The 26,745-nt window shown below is 41.8% G+C and overlaps 1 protein-coding gene across 4 annotated transcripts in view; it reads right to left on the reverse strand.

The window, feature by feature from the left end:
* Positions 1–909: 909 nt before the first annotated feature.
* The window catches only part of csf1b (colony stimulating factor 1b (macrophage)), a 38,046-nt gene continuing 12,210 nt past the window's right edge, over positions 910–26,745 (reverse strand). Inside the window, exons 1-9 of one of the 4 annotated variants that reach the window (XM_061981732.1) lie at positions 23,083–23,227; positions 9,413–9,532; positions 9,263–9,325; positions 8,463–8,633; positions 8,150–8,351; positions 7,932–8,068; positions 2,983–3,026; positions 2,862–2,899; positions 910–1,260 (exon numbers count right to left, since the gene is read on the reverse strand). In XM_061981732.1, coding sequence (XP_061837716.1) covers positions 2,863–2,899; positions 2,983–3,026; positions 7,932–8,068; positions 8,150–8,351; positions 8,463–8,633; positions 9,263–9,325; positions 9,413–9,505 — 747 coding nt within the window. In that variant the 5' untranslated portion in view covers positions 9,506–9,532; positions 23,083–23,227 and the 3' untranslated portion in view covers positions 910–1,260; position 2,862. Of the gene's footprint in view, positions 1,261–2,861; positions 2,900–2,982; positions 3,027–7,931; positions 8,069–8,149; positions 8,352–8,462; positions 8,634–9,262; positions 9,326–9,412; positions 9,533–23,082; positions 23,228–26,745 lie in introns of those variants that run through there. The other 3 variants (XM_061981740.1, XM_061981723.1, XM_061981749.1) reach the window with 3 other exon arrangements.

The following is a 26,745-nucleotide window of genomic DNA, read 5'->3' on the forward strand; positions in this document are numbered from 1 at the left end:
AGACATTGATAGGAATGGCCATTCAAAACAAAAGAAAAAAACAGCAAGGGTTCAGGTAATTCATAACAGGTAGTATCAAAAGTTCTTAAAGTTCATAAAGGTCATATGAGACTGATCGCAGTCCATATGCGCATTCACAGTTCATACAGCCACACGGTTTGGGGTTGTGGATATGGCAGTTTGTAGTGAGAGTTCAGTTTATGGGCAGGGTGTGTATGAGGTAGTGCAAAGGGCCGCAGAGCAATGAGGTGCGAGGCAAGGGGTTCGGCTATAAGCCACCTACCGGCCCGACCAGAGCAGGTGGAGTTCAGGGATTGAGAGGTGGAGATCCTTGGGCTCAGACTCGAGGCCTATCTACAGCTCGCCATCCAAGACTTAGGGACCTGGCCAACTAGGCTTAATATCTTATCATCGACACACTCTCTCGTCGCAACACGTCCCTGATGTTCGGCACCTATAAGTTTACAATTAGTTGTAAAATGTTGGACGGTTGTTTTCACAATATGCAGGCAAACAACAACTTTAAAACATACCGGCTTCATATGTCCCCAGGTTTAGCCACCGCACTTGGCAGGCATCTTGGAATGCTGGATTTTATAGAGCGTGATTGGCAGCAGCGGGTCACGTGAGCGCGTGTGTTAAACTCGCGAGATTAAACGTGGAAACGGCGCAGGTAATATGAGGAGATGCCATGAGAGGAAATATGGCTTATTTCCCACCCGTGTTACACCAGCATGAAAAGGATTTTGACTCATAAAATGTGATGCCGAAAAGGAAATGAGTTGTAAAAAGTCTAAATCATATAATAAGGTGCTCATTAGATGTGCTCTTCCATTGGTGATGCATGAATGCGTCGGTGGCCTGACGGCTGGAAACCATTATAATCACACAGTTTCACATAGATGGGACTTTTATTATACACTCATTGTAGAAACTCCAACGAATAAATACATTTTTGAACAACACAAAGAGTTGATTAGGTAATAAACAGAGACACATTAGTCAACATACATAGGTAATGTAAAAATATTTTTAGTGAACTTAAAATATGTTTTTAATAGACACTCCACAAACATAATATACATAGAATCATTTTTTCAACCAGCGTCCATCATTGCTCCCTGTCAAAGCGAAGCTTCAGATTAAATAAATCATGGCCAGTTACTGCAATGGAATATTGTTCATGGTGTCTCAAACATAGATCTTCACGGCTGCTCTGTGAGCTGCTGCAAAAATGTTGCGCTGTATTGTCTGAGAAAGCTGAAAATACAAAGAATTTAAAGATAAACGTGTACAGTCATCATAAATTACGTTCAAGATTTTAGTACTCAGGTGTTGGAAAACAAGAATCTGCCAAAGACATGCATTTAACGTGCGAGTAAGAACTCTTTAAAGGGGAACTCTTGCTTTTCTTTGGAATTTTGCCTATCATTTACAATCCCTATGTGAGCCAAGAAGACATATGCGTTTCTCTTTAATGCATTCGAAATTCTAATGTACAACTCGTACTAGGCGGCTAACAATGTAGCTAATGGGGATTTGAGCTATTTTTCCTATAAAGTGCTCTATAAAACCTCCAAAAACCTCAGTCAACATTATATGTAAATGTTGTAAGTACATATGTAATGTAGTAAATGGCACATTCATAATAAGATGTAATATTTATTGGATTGTATTGTAGGTAAGCCTAAGCAAGCTACCTCACTGTGGGCAAGGTGCCGCTAAAAATAATTTATCTGCGCTAGCTCGTGTAACAACGCTAATACTTGGTTAATATGTAGGTCAGGGCATGAAAATGGAGTATTGTAGGCGGTTTTTGGATGTATTTTAGAGGGCTTTATGGCGCAATAGTTTAATCACCTTAGCCTAATTGTTAGCCGTCTAGTACAAGCCGGATATAACAATTTCGAATGCATTAAAAAGAGAAAAACATTTGTGTTCTTGTCTCACTTAGTGATCGTGATTGATTGGCATATTCCCCAAAAAGTGAAATTTCCCTTTAACATTCCTTGCACATTGTCCAATAATATTTATTAATACTGTAATTCATTTAACTACAAATTTATCAACATAAATGAATACTATAGTTGGTCACGTTGTGCAGTTTCAACAGGCACATAATTAGCGGAAAGTAAGTATTGCATCTTTGCATGGAACCAGGACCACAAAACATTTGCAACAGGTGTTTAGGAATCATGGAACATTCTGAAATATTTGACTCAACTGGCAGTTTAGTACCAACAAAATATGTTTGCATGCATGAGGGCTTAAGAGGGTCCTCGAGGCTGAGGAGTTTTGCACACGCGCATTTTGCAAAAGGATAGGGTTACAACTTACAAAAACACAGTTTGAAAAAAATATATATCATAATTGTACTCACCAGCACAGCAACAAGGCAACTATGTCATCCATTAATCTATTAAAATAATTGTATTCATGAATACAACTCCTTTGCAATGGGTGCATGCACGTCTGTGCAAAGCGGCTGTCTGTGATTGACAGCTATGAACACTAATCATAGCCCTAATTGGGTGGGGGCCCCTGGGCTTCAGCCCAGATAAACCTGTGCATTAACACAGCCTTGGGGCTTGTGCCCTTTAAATGGAGATAATTATTGCTCAATTTGTGGAGTTATCCTGGATTACATTGAGCAGCAAAATATTGTACATTTAAAATCTGGCAAATTCTTCAAGATTGACAAACTGTGATGTCAATAATTTGGTACTAATTCTTGAAAAGGGTTTAGGATTATGCTATTTTTTTAATTTGAATAAACTGCATTGTTACATTTAATGCATGCTGTATGACTACTGAGTAGATGTACTCTTGCACTAAACTGTAATTTGAATACTGTTACTCACATTACTGTAGTTCCATCGCTATGTCTTGCTGGTCCCGCCTTTGAATCACATGATAAACATGCATCAGGATGAATGACAAATGACAAATACACTTTCAAATCACTGAGCAATGGTCTCTTACCTAGAAATCATAAAGGATCCTGATCTGTGAGGGAGGTGAGTCCTCTGTTTTTCAATGAAAAGGACAAATTTGTTTTAATACAACAGCTTCCAGACAATATACATTCCAGAAGCCGTCACGCTACATACATAGGAATCCAGATAACACGGAGGGAATGATTACTGAGCAAATTTCCACTGCATAGAAAACCTTTACTGATGTGCACATCATGCATCTGTATCATCATCAATCAACAATCCAGATGTCATTATCTATAACATAGTGCAGGGATTCTCAAACTGTGGTACCTGTACCACTAGTAGTACGCAGGCTTCATCTAGTGGTACACCAAAGAAGTACAGTGTTTTATTTTTCCATACTCAAACCCAGTGTTACTGTACAAAATGTGTGTAATGTTACAGTGGCCTAAAATATTAAATATACTTGTTAAATAAAACCTCTGCCTTGTGTTTAATAAATACTTAGGCCTACAACACTACTGTATTTTAATGTTGATCATTACTGTGGTACTTGGAGTTTTTTCTGAGGTGGTACTTGGTGAAAAAAGTTTGAGAACCGATGACAGAGTGCCTTTGTGAGTTTTTTGTCTGATCTGGTACAGATGTTTCCAAAGTAGTGTACCTTCTTAAGATTTAAGACCCTGCCAGCGCAGTTTATATCACTGGAGCAGTGAACCGCTTGTCAGTGTCTCGGGAGCCATTAGAAGTTTAGGAAGCGTGCTTGAGGGCACCTATGCCGGTCAAAGGAATTGGTTCATATATAATACTTTGTGAAGTTTATTATACTTCAAATAAGGAAACAGCAATATTTTTGTTCAGTTTCTTGAAATCACAGCAGTTATTAAAGAATTAACTTATCGTGTTAAAAAGAAAAAATATTTTTGCTTCTACCATCCATCTAACGGGGAGTCTTCCCAGAATTGAAACACTGTTTGTAGTGTTGATTCCCTATGATTGTTCATTGTAATTTTACTTCCAAAGCAATGTGGCAAAATCAGGAAGTGGTAAACATGCTGCTGTTGTCAGACATGGTTAGAAATAGAAAAGTCTGCATTGTCTGCTTATTTCAACGTGCAGGCAAAAATGCACAAGCACTGCACACAAGTCTGAACCGAAATGTTAGTACAAATGTAAGTGCAGAGTGAGAGGTGAGCTGCAGGGGTCTCGAAAATAGTACAACTGATTATATATATATATATATATATATATATATATACCGTATTTTCCGCACTATTAGCCGCACCTAAAAACCACAAATTTACTCAAAAGCTGACAGTGCGGCTTTTAACCCGGTGCGCTTTATATATGGATTAATATTAAGATTCATTTTCATAAAGTTTCGGTCTCGCAACTACGGTAAACAGCCGCCATCTTTTTTCCCCGTAGAAGAGGAAGTGCTTCTTCTTCTACGCAAGCAACCGCCAAGGTAAGCACCCGCCCCCATAGAGCAGGAAGCGCTTCTTCTTCTACTGTAAGCAACCACCCGCCCGCGTACAAGAAGAAAAAGGGCGCGGATATTACCATACGTTTCATTTCCTTTGTGTGTTTACATCTGTAAAGACCACAAAATGGCTCCTACTAAGCGACAGGGATCCGGCTCATGAAAAGACGCAATCTCTCCATCCGCACACGGATTACTATTTCACAGCAACTGCCTAAAGACTTTCAAGAAAAGCTGGCTACTTTCCGTGCATATTGTAAAAACAAGATAGCTGAAAAAAAGATCCGGCCAGAGAACATTATCAACATGGACGAGGTTCCACTGACTTTTGATATTCCTGTGAACCGCACTGTGGATACAACGGGAGCACGTACGGTGAATATTCGCACCACAGGGAATGAGAAGTCATCCTTCACTGTGGTTCTAGCTTGCCATGCTAATGGCCAGAAACTTCCACCCATGGTGATATTCAAAAGGAAGACCTTGCCAAAAGAGACCTTTCCAGCCGGCGTCATCATAAAAGCTAACTCGAAGGGATGGATGAAGAAAAGATGAGCGAGTGGTTAAGGTAAGTTTAAGTTTACGCGAAGAGGCCGGGTGGCTTTTTTCACGCAGCTCCGTCCATGTTGATATACGATTCCATGCGCGCCCACATCACGCTGGTTTTAATATATTATTAAAGTTTGACTGACCTATTTGACTCTTTTTTTGACATTCCTTTAGCGCAGTTAGATGCGGCTTACAACACGGGGCGGCTTATAGGTGGACAAAGTTTTGAAATATGCCGTTCATTGAAGGCGCGGCTTATAACCCAGGGCGCCTTATGGTGCGGAAAATACGGTATATTTATATATATATATATATATATATATATATATATTCATTTGGTGCTAAATCCCTGGGGAGAACCTCTTAAAATAAAGATAAAATATAATTTTAGATTAAATAGACCAGGGATCTCAAACTCCCAGGTAGGCCCATATTGTGTGGCCCTATATTTAGTTAAAGCATGGTGACACAAGGTTTAGTGTCTGTGTGCCTCACAATAAGAAGGTCCTGGGTACGATCCCCGGGCTCGGGGTCTTTCTGTGTGGAGTTTGCATGTTCTCCCCGTGACTGCGTGGGTCATGGTCACTCCGTGTACTTCCTCTCACCTCCAAAGACATGCAGCTGGAGATCGGTTGATCGGCAACACTAAATTGGCCCTAGTGTGTGAATGTTGTCTGTCTATCTTTGTTGGCCCTGCAATGAGGTGGCGACTTGGCTCGGGTGCACCCGGCCTTCCACCTGAATGCAGCTGAGATAGGCTCCAGAGGGACAAGCGGTAGAAATGGATGGATAGAACCTTGAACAAAGAAGAACACAAACTACAAAAACTGTGTGTGTTTGTTTTTACAGCACAAAAAAAAAACACATGGGCAACACAAAGAGCAACTTCCTATAAGCAAGCTAAAGTTTCAAGTTACAAAATATAAAACCTAAATTATAAATCACCATTGTTCAGATCACAATAGAAGGTAATCAACACATTTAGTCCCTAGGATTCTGAAGTAAATACTTAATACGGCCCAGTCTCACCCTGACTCAACCTCCAGCGGCCCACAGGTAAATTGAGTTTGGAACCCTTGATGTACAAACGTAGACCATCATCACAGGATTGACAGAGACAATGTTGTCATTATTACAAGTTAGCCTAAACAAATAAAATACATTTTAAACTGTTATCTTCAGGTACAATTACTGGTACTTGGTTGGCTACCCTGGGACACTTTAAATAGAATAGGCCCACCAGTGTTTTTGGTTTCAGGTCTGAAGTCTACTGGAGTAATAAACTTGCTTCCTGAGGGAAATTCACCTCCTCCCTTTTCCCTATATTCTCATTAAAAGCTAAATTTTTATTTTATATTTTCTCATCTTTCATTTTCCTTCTATTGTACCCTGATAAACTAAATCATCCCAATAGAGCAGATGCTGCATTGTGCATAGTCTAGCATTACTGGTCATGAAATACAATAGGGGGGTTCCCTTACATCAGAATGCAAGTATGATTTGTATATTTTGTGATGAATCACATGTAATAGCATTGGTACAGTGGTGCATCAAAATGTAGACTTTGTTGCAAGGGGTACAATATTCATTAGAATAATTACAAAAGTCCGAAACACTCCAAGCTAACGCACGGTTTGAATCCTAGAAACAACCACAAGTTCACAGTTTTGACAGTAAACAGGCTGAGTCTGCCCGGAGTCAACGCCGAACCATGGCCTTGCGACTTTCCTCATATTGTGTCGCCCATCGACAAAGCAAAGCAAGGTTCTGTTATGCCCAGTGGGTCGCAGGTTTGTGTCAAGTAAATCATTGCCAAAATAAACCTGATGTTTGAAGAGTCAATGCACTTTTGATACTGTTGTGATACAAACTGTGCAGTAGCCTACTGGTGGGAAAACAGAATAATTCAAAGATGGTTTATTTGGCCCTGTTTATATTTTAAAAGGGTCCATATGCTTGGGCTTCCATGCTGTTCCTTTAGGAGAGCTCGGGTACAACCATATTATATTTAGTTGTCTACAGGGCAAAGCTGGCACATGTTGCCAATATTTTAACTTTATTGGTTAAAAGTCTTAGAAGTGTTAATGGGCTGCAGCATACTTTTTGAACATACCTCACTCTTAGCCCGATGAATTCTAACTTCTGGGTCGCCACAACTTAAGGCTAAAAGACCTTCTTACTTGAACTGCACACAGGTTCCAGCTGCGGCCTTTCTTTCTGTAGCCTGCATTTTGTGTGATAAAATACAGCTGCAGACCACGGGCATTTGCAGCACTTTACATTTTGCACTGACTTCAGAAACAAAGTGAATCCCACAGGTATTTCCTGTTGCTTCCTGTTGTTCAAAAATAAGTATCATGGTCGTGTAACACAGATTGGGAAAACAGACTTTTCGCCAGGGAATAATACAATACAGTTAATCTGACTCAACAAGTTGCCAAACAGACTGCAGAGCAATCTTCTAAACTGTTTATTTGTTTACAATCCAATGCAATCGTATGCATAATTTAAAGAAAAATGTTAACATTATCGAGATCACAGGAAACTTACTCATGTTTCTGCTTTTTCTATTTTTATACAAACACTGCTGAATGTCATTAGGTGTTGTTCGTATGCCAATTACCATACCCTTCCTCTCTCTCTGCTTTCATTCTTATCTACTGTAGTTCATGGCATGTGAGTGGGTTAAAAGCAGAATTTTACATCAACTGCATGCTTCATGCTTGCAGAGGATAAAAGAACATCAGTCATTTGAGAAGCAAATATATTTCATACTGTACAAATCATCTTAATGAGCCATTACTAATAGTCTTTAATATGGAATACGATGAGTAATTTACCCGCTCAGAAAGTACAACCAGGCTGCCAGGCCCGCTTGATCAAAAAATGTGAGGAATGCATGCTTAAACTTCATTGAAGAACATGTGATTTGGATATCAGCAAAACAGACATGCTGGTACCTTTTGTGTGATAAAACAGAAGAGAGAAAAAATGAGTAGTAGTGCTCCAAAGATGAAGGTGATGATGAAGCCAAGCTTGTACAGATCTCTCAATGGTCTTCTCTGAGAGGCCTTCACAGACCTCGTAACATAACTGTCTGTAGAAGATTACACACAATCTATAACCTCTGAGGGTCCAAGGGTCATTATAGAACTCCTCAAAACACAGTTGATCCCACCTGTACAGTGCTGTGTGGAGGACTCTGTAGGTTGCTCCGTGGAAGAACTGAACATCTTTGAATATTCATGATGGCAACTCCAGTCGACGGGTGCGTCACGTGTCTTTACCAGATCCAAATAAACAGACAGCACCTTTGAAGCTCTCTGCAGCGCCCCTGCAGGAGACCCTTTGTAGACGGCTTCAAAACTCTCTGGCTTGTCCTGTCATGGAACAGTGGGTGTGTTTTATCAGTTTTAGGATTTATTGTATGTCCCTGTGCTAGGCAGTGACACCATTTTCACATAGACTCATAGGTCACAAGATACACAGACCTCAATCTCCTCGTTTATCTGCGGAACACATTTCTGGGAGTACATGTTGAGGATGAGTGTTCTCAGGGACTGAACATAGCCATAGTTGACCGAGCCTCTGTTATATTGGAAGTGGGTGGTAAGGAGCTCCAATATCCACGGTAGAGCAGCTTTCACAAAGCAACATTTGCTCTGTAGGAAATCAGAGCATAAGGGTCACAAACATATAAATGTAAAATGATGACTAATTAATAGTTAAAGTTAAAGTCCCAATGATTGTCACACACACACTAGGTGTGGTGAAATTTGTCCTCTGCATTTGACCCATCCCCTTGATCACAGCCTGGGAGGTGAGGGGAGCAGTGGGCAGCAGCGGTGCTGCGCCCGGGAATCATTTTTGGTGATTTAACCCCCAATTCCAACCCTTGATGCTGAGTGCCAAGCAGGGACGTAATGGGTCCCATTTTTATAGTCTTTGGTATGACTCGGCCGGGGTTTGAACTCACAACCTACCGATCTCAGGGCGGACACTCTAACAACTAGGCCACTGAGTAGGTAATATGGGCGTAACATTGAATAATTAAGAGTAAAGATTTTGGACAGTTGTGTGGAACTGATTGACAATCACATTTTGAAGTAACAATCTGAGGTAGATTCAATCTCAAACTAGTTTGTTGTTTACAGGAGAAGAACGTAACATCTGCTACGGAAGACTGAGATACAACCAAGCAGACCTCTGCTATGGCACATTATTTTTTGATGTTAAATAAAATTGGTATTGAAATATTGACATAACAGTATGAAATATTAAGGTACTTTACCAAAGTTTTCTGTTCTATGAATGTGTAGGTTATCGAGCATCCACTTCTCAACTGGTTATCCATCTATAGAGGCAACACAAAAACAGAAACACCCTTTTACTACTTGTTGAATAAAAGGGTTTCTCGCGCCATCTGTTTGATATTACCTACCAGATGTTTGAGTGTCAGCAGGTGCTCCCTAGTAATGGAGTGTCTGCATGTTCCAGGGACCGCCGCCATGGATAGCGGGAAGCTCAGAAACATAACCACACACAGACACTTTACCTGCAACTGACACAAGTCAATTTTATGTTTAAATTGTGCCAGCAAACATTTACATGTTTACTCATAGGAAAAAGTACACTTAGACATGCACTTTCATGAGGATGCATGCAAGCCCTTTAAACTGAAGGGTGACCAAAATAAAACTGATATTAGTTGTTCAATCATTGGGTGTGGACAACAATGTGCAGTGACATTTACTATGGCTATACACTCCTGATGGAAACAATATAGATGTTTGGTAGTGAAATGTCATTAATGTCTTGGTGGTTCTACTTAAAGGGGCAGTTTGCAACCTTTACACGGATGCCTAGAGGGCGCTAACTTTCAATAGTCCACCCGTCCATTTTCTACCACTTGTCCCTTTCGGGGTTGCGGGGAGTGCTGGAACCTAACTCAGCTGCATTCGGGCGATAGGCGGGGTACACCCTGGACAAGTCGCCACCTCGTCACAGGGCCAACACAGATAGACAGACAACATTCACTCACATTCACACACTAGGACCAATTTTAGTGTTGCCAATCAACCTATCCCCAGGTGCATGTCTTTGGAGGTGGGAGGAAGCTGGAGTACCAGGACCTTCGTATTGTGAGGCACATGCACTAACCCCTGTTCCACCCTGCTGCCTACTTTCAATAGTGCATCACATATTTCCAGTTTCTCACTACAACATCTCCGAAGAGTAGGAAAAAACAGAGTTTATTTAATCCTTTTCGTTTCATAGCAATTTCTAACACATTTTTTTGTTTACTTTCTGTGCTCAATTTGTAACAAAAACAGACAAACAAAGAGGAAATTTTAAAAAGTTGCTCGTCAATAAATAATTAAGTTGTGATTCACATAATGAGGTTTATAGGGTTGTTTAATATTTTATCGGGACTCTTCTTCTTTGTACTTTGGAAACACTTTGAGTAGATCAGTTTCTTAAACATCAGTACGTTGTTTAACTTTTTTGCTTATAATAATGATGATAATTTAACTCCACATACTGATATGCTGAAAGGTTGTAAGTGTTATATGAGCAGTGTTGGGACTAACGCGTTACTAAGTAACGCGTTACTGTAACGCCGTTAGTTTCGGCGGTAACTAGTAATCTAACGCGTTATTTTTTTATATCCAGTAACTCAGTTACCGTTACTACATGATGCGTTACTGCGTTATTTTACGTTATTTTTTAATGTAGTATCGGCTAGAAACAGAAGAAGTGTCGTCCTTCTGTCTCACAAGGAAAAGAAAAGGCGTGCTTTCCTCGACCGAGGAGCGGAGCGCAGGGGAGACGTTCCTCCAGGGCCTATGTACTTCGGGGCTAACACCCTTCACTTTACCCGGCAGTGGGTCTTTACAGCTCCGGACTCGAGGGTGAATGACGAGGCCGGCGGTTTGTTGCAATTTTGTGACTTTATTGGTGTCTTGCACGCAGCCATCCACCAAGCTAGAGCACCTGCACGCATCCACTGTTGCGCTCCCTCACCTCTCTCGCCCACTCACTCACTGACGTCACTCACCTCACATGCTGTCATTTCTTAAAGGGCCACACACACACACACACACGATACTCTCATAACAACTAAAAAGACATCATGGCGAAGCCAGAAGTCGAGTTACATGGAGACATTGTCACTACTTTTCTTTTGTCGAGCACAAAGAAAATAACATTTTAGTTAAATGTAAGTTGTGTCTTGGATCAAAGATCCCATCTACTTAAAGTTAAAGTCACAATGATTGTCACACACACACTAGGTGTGGTGAAATTATTCTCTGCATTTGACCCATCACCCTTGATCACCCCCTGGGAGGTGAGGGGAGCAGTGAGTAGCAACAGTGACCGCACCCGGGAATACTGCCCGAAACAGCAATTCAAATCTGCTGAAACAGCTACATAAATGTAAATGGGTTATACTTGTATAGCTTTTCTACCTTTTTCAGGAACTCAAAGCGCTTTGACACTATTTCCACATTCACCCATTCACACACACATTCACACACTGATGGCGGGAGCTGCCATGCAAGGCACTAACCAGGACCCATCAGGAGCAAGGTTGAAGTGTCTTGCTCAAGGACACAACGGACGTGACTAGGATGGTAGAAGGTGGGGATTGAACCAGTAACCCTCAGATTGCTGGCACGGCCACTCTCCCAACTTCGCCACGTTACATAAGCAACATGCTTTGACGAAGCTAGTAAAGAGAGACACAGACTCCGATGCCACTTCACCTCCACCTAAGGATTTTAACGGAGGGACTGCTAGCCAGGACAACATTGATAGAGCCATTGCAGCGTATGTGCTAGAAGACATGCAGGCTATTTCTACAGTGGAGTCACCCGTTTTCTGGCAGCTAAATAGCATGATACCGGCATCAAACAACAAATGGCACAGAAAACATGTTCCAAGTACCTGGACAGTGAGTACATAAACATGGAAAGCGAGCTAAAGAAAACACTCCAAACTCTGCCTCTGCTCATCATTGAAGGTACACACTGTCAATTCTCTTATATACTATTTCATTCTAGACTTCTAGAGTGTTTGATTATCACATCACTCTAAATGTATAGACTATAAAGTTCACAAACATAAAGAGGGATGCTAGTGGGCCAGGCCAATCTTTTATTTTCTCTAAACTAAAACTGGGGAAATGTGTAGTCTTCTGGGCTTCACTACAGTGTTGATCTCCTGAATACATGATTTTATTTCACAATTCCTTGAGAGAAAAAAAATGCCTGATTAGGCTTTGTGTATGTCATGTGTGCTTTCCTTGGGTGAAGCCAGCTTTACAGCTATGTTGTTATTATGCGGTTTGTTACTTATGTATGTTATGTTGCAGCTATTTAAAATAGTTTTGTCAATTTGTTGTGGCCTGAAATAAATTGGCCCTTTGAAACATATCTTTGTCTTTGTGTGTTGTATGTAGACCACATTGCTTAGCAGAGTTCAGTGATGCAAATGCATGTCAAGTTGATCAACACATTGTATTATTCTCCAGTGCAATAACAGTACTGAAACGAAGGCTAAAAGGGCATTAATGGGAGCCTTAAAAAAAGGAGAAAAAATAAGTAACTAAATAGTTACTTTTCACAGTAACGCATTACTTTTTGGTGTAAGTAACTGAGTTAGTAACTGAGTTACTTTTGAAATAAAGTAACTAGTAACTGTAACTAGTTACTGGTTTTCAGTAACTAACCCAACACTGTATATGAGCATACAAATGTTTAACATTGAATATTTCCTAAAGTTACATTTCTTCTCTTTTTGTTGAGAAGAATTGTTGTACAAAATATACATATATATAGTGCTAAAGATAGCGATTGAGCAAAGTTTAACATCTCTCAGGAGGAGAGACAACATGACTACTAATGTCACTGGCCATTTTATTAGATACACCTCCATCTTTACCATTTGGCTTTTTGGAACTGACTAATGTTGCTGGAATCACTCGTCTGAGATTTTGAATGATAGTATCATACAAACCCCGTTTCCATATGAGTTGGGAAATTGTGTTAGATGTAAATATAAACGGAATGCAATGATTTGCAAATCATTTTCAACCCATATTCAATTGAAAGCACTACAAAGACAAGATATTTGATGTTCAAACTCATAAACTTTATTTTATTTTTTTGCAAATAATAGTTAACTTAGAATTTTATGGATGCAACACGTGCCAAAGTAGTTGGGAAAGGGCATGTTCATCACTGTGTTACATGGCATTTCCTTTTAAAAACACTCAGTAAACGTTTGGGAACTGAGGAGACACATTTTTAAGCTTCTCAGGTGGAATTATTTCCCATTCTTGCTTGATGTACAGCTTAAGTTGTTCAACAGTCCGGGGGTCTCCGTTGTGGTATTTTAGGCTTCACAATGCGCCACACATTTTCAATGGGAGACAGGTCTGGACTACAGGCAGGCCAGTCTAGTACCCGCACTCTTTTACTATGAAGCCACGTTGATGTAACTCGTGGCTTGGCATTGTCTTGCTGAAATAAGCAGGGGCGTCCATGGTAACGTTGCTTGGATGGCAACGTTACCATTTCTCCAAAACCTGTATGTACCTTTCAGCATTAATGGCGCCTTCACAGATGTGTAAGTTACCCATGTCTTGGGCACTAATACACCCCCATACCATCACAGATGCTGGCTTTTCAACTTTGCGCCTATAACAATCCAGATGTTTTTTTTCCTCTTTGTTTCCGGAGGACACAACGTCCACAGTTTCCAAAAACAATTTGAAATGTGGATTCGTCAGACCACAGAACACTTTTCCACATTGTATCAGTTCATCTTAGATGCGCTCAGGCCCAGCGAAGTCGACGGCGTTTCTGGGTGTTGTTGATAAACGGTTTTCGCCTTGCATAGGAGAGTTTTAACTTGCACTTACAGATGTAGCGAACAACTGTAGTTATTCACAGTGGGTTTCTGAAGTGTTCCTGAGCCCATGTGGTGATATTCTTTACACACTGATGTCGCTTGTTGATGCAGTACAGCCTGAGGGATCGAAGGTCACAGGCTTAGCTGCTTACGTGCAGTGATTTCTTCAGATTCTCTGAACCCTTTGATGATATTACGGACCGCAGATGGTGAAATCCATAAATTCATTGCAATAGCTGGTTGAGAAAGGCTTTTCTTAAACTGTTCAATAATTTGCTCATGCATTTGTTGACAAAGTGGTGACCCTCGCCCCATCTTTGTTTGTGAATGACTGAGCATTTCATGGAATCTACTTTTATACCCAATCATGGCACCCACCTGTTCCCAATTTGCCTGTTCACCTGTGGGATGTTACAAATAAGTGTTTGATGAGCATTCCTCAACTTTATCAGTATTTATTGCCACCTTTCCCAACTTCTTTGTCACGTGTTGCTGGGATCAAATTCTAAAGTTAATGATTATTTGCAAAAATCAGTTTGAACATCAAATATGTTGTCTTTGTAGCATATTCAACTGAATATGGGTTGAAAATGATTTGCAAATCATTGTATTCCGTTTATATTTACTTCTAACACAATTTCCCAACTCATATGGAAACGGGGTTTGTACTTACTGCAAATGTTGGGCTGTGGATCCACAATGTGAATCATCCAACAAAATGTAGTTACAGTGAAGTGTAACTTTGAGGTGCAGTGGTAGCTTGATAAGTCATAATTCATTTTCGAAGGGGATGTTGAAAAACAAATCATATTCAAAACGAACAAAATGTTCCCAAAGGAAACAATCTAAATTAAATCAAATTAATCAGTTGCATACACCCAACAATGTTAACACAAAACTCTATTTAATAGTAAGTAAGTAAGTACATAGCACTTTTCACAGATGAAATCACAAAGCGCTGTACAAAACATAGGTTAATCAAAACAACAATTCAACTATAACAGGGGCAACACCATAACAAGGATAACAAGTGGATTAAAAATGATCGTTAAAAGGTTTAGTAACTAAAAGTTTTACTAAAAAGAAAAGCCTTCAAATGTTTCTTAAAAGTGGCAACACAGTCAAGATCACAGAGGGACTGGTGTAAGTTGTTCCAGAGTCTAGGAGCTATAGCCTGGAATGTCAGGTCTCCACGGGTTTTTAAATGTTTTTTGGGGATCTTTTGGATACCCTTGCCTGAAGACCGGAGGCTACGCCCTGAAGTGTAGGGGCATAACAAGTCAGTGAGGAACTGAGGGGCCCCACCATGCAACGCACGGAAATTTAGGACTCTGTGTGGAATTTGACATGAAGCCAATGAAGACTGGCTAAAATGGGGGTAATATGGGCTGTTCTGGGTGCACCGGTCAAAAGTGTGGCAGCTACATTTTGTACCGTCTGTAGTCTCTTTAGTGTTGACTTGTTGAGAATATGTACAGTGAGTGAGGAAAGTTTCTTGTGAGTTCTCTGGAGTGACCGATTGTATCTCACATTACTGGTGGCCTCAAGGTACCACCAAATAGAGAAAAACACACAAGTAATCTAATTTTGTAGCTCACCTGTAAATCACACGATTCGCTGTCTTAGTCCAAAAGAAAAACAAGAACTCAAGCGATGCTATGTGGATACTGTAAAGTATTTTGCTCGTCAGCACAAAAGGAGAACGTTTAGAATTTACATCAAAGTAAATATTGTTGCGCTGTCCAAGTTTTGGGGCTATGTGGTGTGGAAATGAAAATCCAACATTAAGAAAGAGACTTTAACTTATTCTGTTAAATTATATATGGGTACGCGTGTATGTGGGTGTGTGTACGTTTGTATATATGTATGGTGAAATCTGTGTGTATGTATGTAGGTACATATGTATGTGTCGCTGCCCCGGTGTGCATTGCTGATCGCGGCGCCGGGTCTGCTGAGGTGCCGTGGCATGCCGGCTGTGGGCGCAGGGCTGGGCCCTTATGGCTTTTTGCCGGATGGGATGCCTGGTGGGTGGTGGGCGGGGGGGGCCTGGACGTGCGGGAGGGGCTGCGGGGTTTGGTGGCGTTGGGCACTGTTGGCGACCAGGCCTCTTGTTTATTTTTATTAATTTTATTTTATTTAAAGGGTTTATTTTTATTTTCTTTTTCTTTTTTTCTTTTCTTTCTATTTTTTTTCTTTTTTATTTTTTTTATTTATTTATTTATTTATTTTATTTATTTATTTTTATTTTTATTTTTTTTGTGTGTGTTGTGTATGTATGTGTTTGTGTATATGTGGGCTTATGTATATGTGTGTGGGTGTATTAATGTGTATATATGTGTGGATGTGTATGTTTATATGTATATGCATGCGTGTGTATATGTGTGTATGTGTATGTATATGTATATGCATATATGTATGTGTGTATGTATGTGTATATGAATGTGTAGGTGTGTGCATGGGTGTGGATGTCCGTTGGCTCAATTGGCCTGGCTGTGGATGAGTTGGGGTAGGTGGGTTGGTGGCCTCGGTGGTAGCCGGGGGTGTGCGTTGTTGTGGTTTACGGGGTCGGTCGTTTTTTTGGTTTTGGTTTCGGCGGCCGCGGGTGTTTACGCTGCGGACGGGCGGTGGTGGTGATGGTTGCTGCGGTGATACCAGCGGTTGGCATCGCTGTGTTGGGTTGGTGTGGTTGGGGGACTGTGGCTGGTGTCTGTGCGCTTGTGGGGTTGTGGGGCTGGCTGGCGTTGGCTTGCCGGCTGGTTTGGGGGCTGGCGGGCTGACGGGATGCATTGGCTTCTTCTCCCGTTGGGGGGGCTCCTTCCCCTGGCCGGGACTCGTATGGGCACGTTGCTGTGTGGATGGCCGGGATGCGGTGTTTGCATTGGGCGTGGGGGCTGTGCGGTTTTTCTGCGTTTGGTTGCCGGTATGGGCTCTGCAGGGTTGGGTTGGGGCGGGCGGGGGATGGCTTTGTTTGGCGGGGGGAGGGGCTCGCGTGGCGTCACGTTAAAGTGGTCTGGTGTGGGTCACGGGCTGTGGCGGGGGGTGGCGGCCTCCTGGCCGTAGTTCCTGGTTGTCGGCCGCGTGGACTGGGGGGATGTCCGGGCCCTCTACTCCTCCTACTTATAGCGCACACAGTCACACATATATAGGACTTTGGGGATTGTCCTGCGGGGAGGCATGGCGGGGGGTTGAGGATGCCTCCAATGGGGCTCCAGTCCTCCTGTCTTGTCCCCTGCTCGTCCATCCCTCAATCTTAGCTGCATATTAGACACTTAGGATTTGGGGGGCTTGGTTTGGTTGGGACCCACCATGAACTTGATGTCCCCCAATTTTAATCGCATTATTAGTTCCCACAAGCATACATATCTCACTCACGCTACAGTACACACATCAATAGGGACTGGAGGTCGGCTGTAACGGCTGACCTCCTAATTTTAACTACACAGTAGACACTCTGGGGGCCTTGTACACATGCATGGGGGGTTTGGGGTTCGGCGCACCCCTCATTGCCTCGTCGGCCGGCGGGGACTGCGGTCTGGTGGCCTGCCAGGCTTTTATTCATTTATTATTGTTATATATATTTTTTTATTTTTAATGTATTTATTATTTTTATTTTTATTATTTACTTATTTTTATTTTATTTTATTTTTTAAATTTTATTTTTTATTTTATTTTATTTTTTTATTTTTTTTTAATCTTATTATTTATTTGTGTGTGGCGTCGCGCGGGTCTCACTTCCTGTTGGGTGGGGTCCGTGCCCGTGTGGCCCGACCTTGCGCTGTGGGGTCTCTGTTGGTGACTTGGTGTGGTGGCGGCGCAGCCCCCGTGTCTGGTCTGGATGCTGTGTCTCGGTTGTTTGGGCGGTGGTGTGTTTGTGCGGGTTTGGGTTGGGGTGGGGGGCCTTTTGGTTGGGGGGGTTGTTGGTGTCTCTTATTTGCGTGTTGGCGTTCGGGCTGACCGGCGGGCTGGCGCCGGCTGGTCTCCGTGGCCCTGGTGGCGTGTGGTTGCTGGTCGCAGTTTTTTTTTGATCGCTTTGATTTGATTGGCTGGTGCTGGCTGTCTGGGGTTATTGCGGCTGCTGTTTCTGCTGCCGTTTGTTTGTGGTGTGGGCGCCCGTGGCTGCTGGGTCTGGTGCAGGGGTGTGGCTGATGTTGTGACTGGTGGCAGCGCGCGCGCGTGATGGCTGTCGGGGCTGACAAACTGTGTATATGTATGTATATGTGTGTGTATGTATGTATGTTTATATATGTGTATGTGTACATATGTGTATGTATATGTATATATGTGTATGTGTGGGTATGTATACGTGTATGTGTGTATGTGTATGTATATATGTATGTATGTATGTATGTATATTTCTGGGGGTACGCTCTGGGCCTGCCTGTCAGACGGGGGTCGACGCCTCAGGCTACTGCATCCGAACTGCGTGTCTGGAGCTCCTGGGTCCCGCTGTCCATCCCTTCCGGGTGCCCGTCTTGGTTGGGGCCTGTTGGGCCTAGTCCCTGCGTCTATTGTGGTAGCTTGGTGCTGCAAGGTATTCCGAGGTGCTGCGAGTCGGCCAGTTGCTGGGGTAGTGACCTTGTTTGTCAGCATGTCTGTGATCTTCTTTTAATTCTTTTTTTTTAAATTAATTAATTAATTAATTTATTTATTTATTTATTTTTTAATATATTTTATTAATATTATTTTTTAATTTTTCCCCTCCCTCAGGGGGGGGGCTCGGCGGGGCGGTTGCTGGTTGTTCCATCTCCATCGTTGGGGTCCCTGCGGGTGGGGTGGGTGGTTCCCGTGGCCCTGTGCCTGGGTGGTCCTGCGGCGGCCGGTTTGGGTGGGGTGGCCGGGGGCTGGCCTCGCCGCGCTCTCCGGGGGTGGGGGGTGGGCTCGTGGGGGCCCGGTTGCCGGTGGGGCGGGGGCGGTCTTCCCGTCCGGTTGCGGGGAGTCTCTGGGTCCCTCGGGCGGGTCGTCTCGCCTTTCTGCCCGTGTGGGGTGTGGTCTCTCGCTGGCTTGGGGTCTGGCTGTCCCCTGCTTTTCTCGTGCCCTGTCCTCTGCCGGGTGCGTCTGTCTGCGGCCTGCTGCTGGCCCTTGTGGGCGGTACGGTGGGTCGGGCTCTGGGGTTCCTGTCGCTGGCCGGCTTGGCTGCGTGGGGGCGGTGGTCCCTGGTTCCCTGGGCACCACGCCTCCTGTTTGTGGGTTGGGCTCTCGGGGGTGATGGGGCCGTGCTCTGGCTCCCACGCACTCTGGGAGTCGAATGTATTGTACATGCAAATTCACATATGCTCACATACGTACATAGGTACCTACGCTCCCACATACATACACAAATACAGTACATATTTACCTACCTAATGTTCGTACATCCACACGCACATTCAATATACAAACATACACATACACATACTGTACATATACATTCACTGTACAAACACATATACACATTCTGTACATATACATTCATTGTACAAACACATATACACATTCTGTACATATACAAGTACAAATGCATACTTACACTCATGCACATAATCACGTTTCATCAAACATATATTAACGTTGTTGCCCTAGGGTAAACTGGGTGTAACACATGGCACACTGACAAAGCTTAACCTATTGTGACTATAACAATCTACAAGGTTAATGTGGGTTGCTTCTCTTTCTCCCCCTCCATTTTTCTGCATTCTTTCGTATCTCAAGTTATCATTACGTATATGTATTGTTGCATTTAAACAACTGTATTGTTGATAATAAAGGTAAATTATTGGTATTGTTCATTATCAATAGCGCTATTTCTATCGGTATTTGTATTGATCCATTTGTAGTGTAATAATGCTCATTGTCATTTCTGTATTATTTTTTATTTTTCGCTAACTGCTTATTTGCTATTACTTTTACCATCATATTTGTACATGTCATATTTGCTGATGTTGCTCTATTGTTGTTGTTGTTGTTGTTTGCTGTTGTTGTTTTTGTCTCTCTGTCTAATCCCCCTCTTGTCCCCACAATTTCCCCCTCTGTCTTCTTTTTTTTTCTCTTTCTATCCCCTCCTGCTCCGGCCCGGCTGCACTAAATGATAATATAAATACATTTAATAAAGTCAAATACAAATAAGGCAACAAGAGAAGTATCCTACACTTCTCTTTTGTAAAGTAAATCTGAACAGCCGACATGGGCATCTACATCAACTATATGATTTGCCTGAGAAGCTGGACAAAAAAAAAGAAAGAGACTTTCTACAGAAAAACATGAAAGACCTGCAAAAACTTATAACATTATTATTGGGTTTTTTTCAAGTCGCACAATATTGTATAAGGCAAAGGTCTACACTGTTTCCATGCCAAGGACCCCACAACTGATGGAGCGGGGATCATAGTGGAAGAGGGGTTAGGGCTCGGGGTCTTTCTGTGTGGAGTTTGCATGTTCTCCCCGTGACTGCGTGGATTCCCTCCGGGTACTCCGGCTTCCTCCCACCTCCAAAGACATGCACCTGTGATAGGTTGATTAGCAACACTAAAAATGGCCCTAGTGTGTGAATGTGAGTGTGAATGTTGTCTGTCTATCCGTGTTGGCCCTGTGATGAGGTGGCGACTTGTCCAGGGTGTACTCCGCCTTCCGCCCGAACGCTTGCGTAAATGGCGTAAACTATCCTTAATGCTGAAAGGTCAGTTGTCAGAATTTCAGCATTAACAAATTACACATATTCTGGAAATCAATGACTTGCTTTAATTATAGTATGAGTCCATTGTATCAGCTGTTGATTCTCTCTCACACACATACATTTTCCAATATAGATAAGGCTAAACATGCACATGCGGTTGTTCTGTTTGTTATGGCTGTATGTTCCCTATTCTTAAGCCAGGCACCTAAATTACAATTTCCTGCCCTTTTTACACACCCCCTCCCTTCATCTCCATACACTTTTTCTCATTTGGACCCCCAGAATCAGGACGCACTAGGGTTACATTTTCCGATAAGCCCGTCGGCGTTTTGCCCAGCCAACTAGGCGTAAGCTTATGGCATTTCACACTATTAACAGGAGGTAGCGCCATACCAAGGTACTTGAAACATTTGGCTTTATCCAGTTTGAAGCCCACCTTCCAATTTATTAGCGGATTTTGACTCCAATCTAAATCATGGAATCAAGCACCTATAGAGAATCGGTGGAATACCTTACCGAAGGAAAAGTACCACCAAATTCCAAAAAATACGAGCGCTTCAACCTGAAAAGAAAAGCGGCAAACTACATTGTGGAAGGCAAGTTATGGTACCTAGCATCGCACTTGATGACTACCCCAACAAATGCCAAATTGCCTCAAGAGGTTCAACGACTTAGTATTATTATAACAAAATGTGATGGTGTTAATGTATTTAAAGAAAAACAAAGCATTCCCTTTCTAAATTTACAGTTTTACATTATACTACAGCATAATTTAATCCAATCCAATCCAATCCACTTTATTCATATAGCACATTTAAACAACAAAATGTTTCCAAAGTGCTGCACAACAATATTAAAAACAACATTCAAATACTATCCTGAGCTCCAACAATGACTGAATAAAAAACAAAAAATAAAAATAAATACATATAAAACCAATATAAAAACAATATAAAATAAAAATGATTAAAAACGATTTTAAGGGTGAAACCAATTAAAACAGTAAATAGAAATCAAAATTTTAAAACACAGAGGGCAACAGTGTTCAGTGTTTGTAGATTTTCATACTTAAGATGGACTCTCACCTAGCACGAGAATGCGGCGCAACTTTACTCAGGTGCATAAATGGTGTCTGAAATTGTACACCTTTTAACCTAAATCCATGGAAAATTGAAGAAAAAGTGAAAGTAATGTTAATTTGCTTTTTTTGTTCCAATAAACCCTTTCTGTATATTTTGGGTTGATGGCAGTTCTCTGCCTCATTGGATATTGACCCTTTGAGGCCGTGCCCATATCCTCTGAGTTGATTGTGTGATGGATAAGATATTTTTTGTCGCGGATTTACTCATGTGTATTGTTTTTTTGATAAATAAATAAACGGTCTCGGAGCCATGTTTTCATTTTATTAATTTAATAGTCTAAGAGTAAATCTTAATATACATAGATCCTTCATGAATGAATATACACTGCCCCCACGCCATTTGTGAGTTTTGCATTTAATTTGTATTGAATCAGGCCGCTCACTTTGTTAGGTGTGAGCACAGCAAGTAAAGCATTGACATTTTTACAATAAACAAATACCATTGCTGCAATCTCTGGATTTCAAATCAGAGATATTTGTATTTCACTGTATTACTTTTCATTGTAAGAAATAAGCTTTCAATTAATGCTTTGATTTGTCATAGATGGCAAGCTATATTACCTCCGCCACAAAGGATCAGCCAAAGAGCTATAAGTTAAAGTGGTGTGTGGGGCAGCTGAAGCAGATGCCATATTTAGAGAGTTCCACTCAAGTGACATTGGCGCACATTGTGGCCAGATCAAAACAAGGGATGCAATTTCCAAGAGATGTTACTGGGCCTCCATGTCGTGTGACATTGAAAAATGGGTAAGATTTGGTTTTTCCTCATTTTTGCCTTTACAACATGTCTTGCCTGACTTACCGAAAGGTGCTGCCTTGTCAGAAATAAATGGAATACAGTCCATCATTTTATTTATGAAGGGCACTTATGACTGTCCACTTTGAAGGACCGTCTGCTGGCTCGTCATAAAAACATTAAAAATAATAGAGCAATTTAAAAAAAATTCTGAATGTCAAAGAATTCAGATATTTTGGCCTTCATTGCTGAAATAAACAATTTGATTCCCAAGTATATATCAATGAGTCTTTACCATTTTGGCCTTTATACCCCATTCCCCTTTGTCAAACAATTAAATAACATACTCTGCACATACCCATACTGACATAACTTTTAAGCCGTTAATTATTTTGTATTGATCAATGTTTTCTATACTCAGGTGTCTGAATGCACGTCCTGTCAACAGAAGGGCAGGGTTGATCTAAAGGCAGGCACAGAGTACTGTCAGGCTGTGTAGGTGACGAACCCCAAGATGCAGAGAAGGCGGCAGGCATTGTGCGGGAAAACATTATTTAATGTTCAAAAAATAAAGAATAAAGAAAAGACACCAACCAGGAATTAGGAATGGACAAACTGGAAACAGTGAACAGGGACTAGGAACAAAAATACATACAAAATATAGCTTACCGCATACAGCTACACTGATATTGACACGACAGGTCGGAACGACAATAATCCAGCAGTGACTGGAGGGGAAGGCAGGTTTAAATGGCAGCTGGCTGATTGACACCAGGTGTGGCCAGGTGCCAATCAGCCACAGCTGAGGGGACACAGCACTCAGGGAGACAAACAGGAAACAGAACCAAAACAAGAGCGCTGACAGGAAATACTACACACAGAGGAAAAACTAAAACACAACCAAACTGTCAGGGGCAAGCCTGACAAGTACAAGCCAATCAAGGTGAACTTCACCTTTTGTATTTTAGTTACGCAGCATGTATCCTTGGCAAGAGGTGGAGTGGCTAGCACTGCAATCTCCCATGAAAAGGTGGCCCTATTCAAACTCTGGCAGGGATAAGGCCTCGCTGTTTATAGGTCAATCATTTGAGACTACCAAAGTCAAACTAGTTGTGAAGAATATGCAAATGTTGCCTACATTTTCATGTCCCCAAACCATTGCCTCACAGCAGCTATAATTCTCCCTGTGTTTGTGTGAGTTTTTGTGTGTTTACTCCACGCTAACATTGTTCTCCACTCTTATCTTCAAGACCAAATGCCCCTTTGAGCTGGTCGGAATGGACCTCATAGGCAGGCTGGTGAAGACCAAGAGAGGCAACCAATACATTTGTGTGATGGTAGATTACTGCACCAGATGGGCACAGGCATATGCCCTAAAATCTAAAACAGCAGAAGAAGTGACAGTCTCACAGTCTACAAAAAGACAGTACCTCCTGTGGGATATTTGTATTGAAAGTAAGTTCATTTCACATTTGCTTGAATGATTACTTAATACATCATCTATATCTGACAAACAATTGCAATGGATTTTACGTGCATTTCCACAAAGCTTTATTAAATATCAATAAGGGACAAGATAGAATATATATTGAGGGGCATACATTTTTTCAGACTAATTGAGCTTGTATTAATTCACCATCACTTTGTCAATCACTCAATCCTAGTATGCTGAAAAGGTGTTGGCAGAGGAGGCACCCATTTTCGATAATTCTGACCAGGCGGTGGAGGCATATCGGATGGATGTTGCAAAAACGCTCCTCAAGGAAACTGGTGTGTACTTTTAAAACAAATTTCCAATGAAACTACTGGGATTAGCAATGTGTCCCTCAATGTTACAAATGGAAGAATCTGCGTGCTGTGTTGTCACATGCTTTCGTACGTCACAAAGAAAATCAGGTTTTCTTAGTGAAAATCTCTTGCAGACGATCTCAGTGAGCTCTGCCACTGTTGCGGAGAGGAGGAGATCGGTGGGAGCCCCAAAAGTGATACCACTGACTGGGTAAGATATCTTGATAAGAAAACAAACAATATTTTCCCTTGCCACATTTGTTTAACATCAGCCACTGAAAGAAGCCAATTGATATTGATATACTGATATTGATTTATATCAATAAATATAATTTATTTAATCAATTTACATATTGATTTACATTGAACTGATACACTTGACCAAATGCATTCATTTCAGATCCAGTGCGAGCGGTGCGGGCGATGGTACCACAGCTTGTGTGTGGGAAACCCCAAAGAGGAGGGATATAGTTGTGATGCATGCCAGGAACATACCATGTTAATTTCTGTATTAGAAAATAAGTTATGATTGTATGTTGCATTTGAATTCCAAAATTTATTGTAAAGAAAAATGGTTTCTGTTTAGCTCTGTTTCTGCTTAGTTTAGTTTGATGGTTAGAGTATATGTATTTTGATAAAAATCTGTATTATAAATGCTGAAAGATGCAGTGAAGTCTTGAAATCTGACGGTCAAGTCACAGTTTATCGGAAAATATAACCCTAGTGCGTCCTGATTCTGGGGGTCCAAAAGAGAAAAAGTGAATGGAGATGAAGGGAGGGGGGGGTGTAAAAAGGGCAGGAAATGGTAATTGAGGTGCCCGGCTTAAGAATAGGGAACATACAGTAAGGTCTCAAAATCTGACGGCTAAGTCACAGCTTATCGGAAAATGTAACCCTAGTGCGTCCTGATTCTGGGGGTCCAAATGAGAAAAAGTGAATGGAGATGAAGGGAGGGGGGGGGGTGTAAAAAGGGCAGGAAATGGTAATGAGGTTCCTGGCTTAAGAATAGGGAACATACAGTAAGGTCTCGAAATCTGACGGCCAAGTCACAGTTTATCGGAAAATGTAACCCTAGTGCGTCCTGATTCTGGGGATCCAAATGAGAAAAAGTGAATGGAGATGAAGGGAGGGGGGTGTAAAAAGGGCAGGGAATGGTAGTTGAGGTTCCTGGCTTAAGAATAGGGAACATACAGCCATAACAAACAGAACAACCGCATGTGCATGTATAGCCTTATCTATATTGGAAAATGTATGTGTGTGAGAGAGAATCAACAGCTGATACAATGGACTCATACTATAATGAAAGTAAGTCATTGATTTCTAGAATATGTGTAATTTATTAATGCTGACATTCTGACAACTGACGTTTCAGCATTAAGGATAGTTGACGCCATTTACGCGATACAATGGACTCATACTATAATGAAAGCAAGTCATTGATTTCCAGAATATGTGTAATTTATTAATGCTGAAATTCTGACAACTGACGTTTCAGCATTAAGGATAGTTTGCGCCATTTACCCAAGCGTTCTTCTTCTCCTCCTCTTTGGGCTTGCCATTTAACCATCAAACAAACGCCATGGGAACATCGCCCCCTGGAATTACAAATTCCGATGGGTAACAGATTTCGGTACAACACCGTCAACAGGAGAAGCGCATGGTAAAAGCTGCATCAGTAAACAGTAACGCTCAAATGGCTTCATATAGAGTTGCATACAGAATTGCACAATGCAAAAACCCACATGTTATGTCCTCGGTTTCACCTATGTGCTTATTTAGGTGTCTTAATTTAATAATAATCAGGCAACACGTTTCAACTCAATGCCTCGGATCGCTCCCGTTTATTAACAACTTCGAGAGTCCAAACTCTCCCTCCCTCCCTCCCGTGACGTCACACACTGAACACATGCTACGGTGGCTCGGACATGACAAAACAGTACATGACACCACACACAATTGCCGAGCAGCTCATTCTCCCTGCTGCAATAGACATGGTGTCAGTCATGCTTGACGAGACAAGCGCAGCAAAATGAAAAGCTGTCCCACTGTCAAACGACACAGTTGCGAGACGTATATGCGACATTGCAAGTGATCTTGAGGAACAACTCGTAGACAAATTAAAAGAAAGTCGTTTTGCTTTACAAGTGGACGAAGTTACTGACAGCAATAAAGACTGCCTGTTCATCGCATACGTCCGCTTTGTGAATGGCGAGTCACTGTGCGAGGATTTGCTGTTTTGCAAATACATCAAAAATAGAGCCACTGCTGATGAGCTGTTCAAGATAATGGACAGTTTCCTCAAAGAACACGACCTTAAATGGGAAAACTGTGTGGGCTTTTGCTCTGATGGCGCACAGACCATGGCAGGGTCGAGAAACGGGCTGCATTCATCGAGAAGCACTCGCGTCAAGGCAGCTCAGCCCCGAACTCAATGAGGTTTTAACAGATGCTGTGAGCGCAAAAAATTTGATCAAAACACGACCACAGAAAGCACGACTGTTCTCTGCACTGTGTGAGGAAATGGGAGCTGGTCATACAGCCATG

Source organism: Nerophis lumbriciformis, linkage group LG01 (assembly GCF_033978685.3).
Source record: "Nerophis lumbriciformis linkage group LG01, RoL_Nlum_v2.1, whole genome shotgun sequence".
Taxonomy (NCBI): Eukaryota; Metazoa; Chordata; class Actinopteri; order Syngnathiformes; family Syngnathidae; genus Nerophis; species Nerophis lumbriciformis.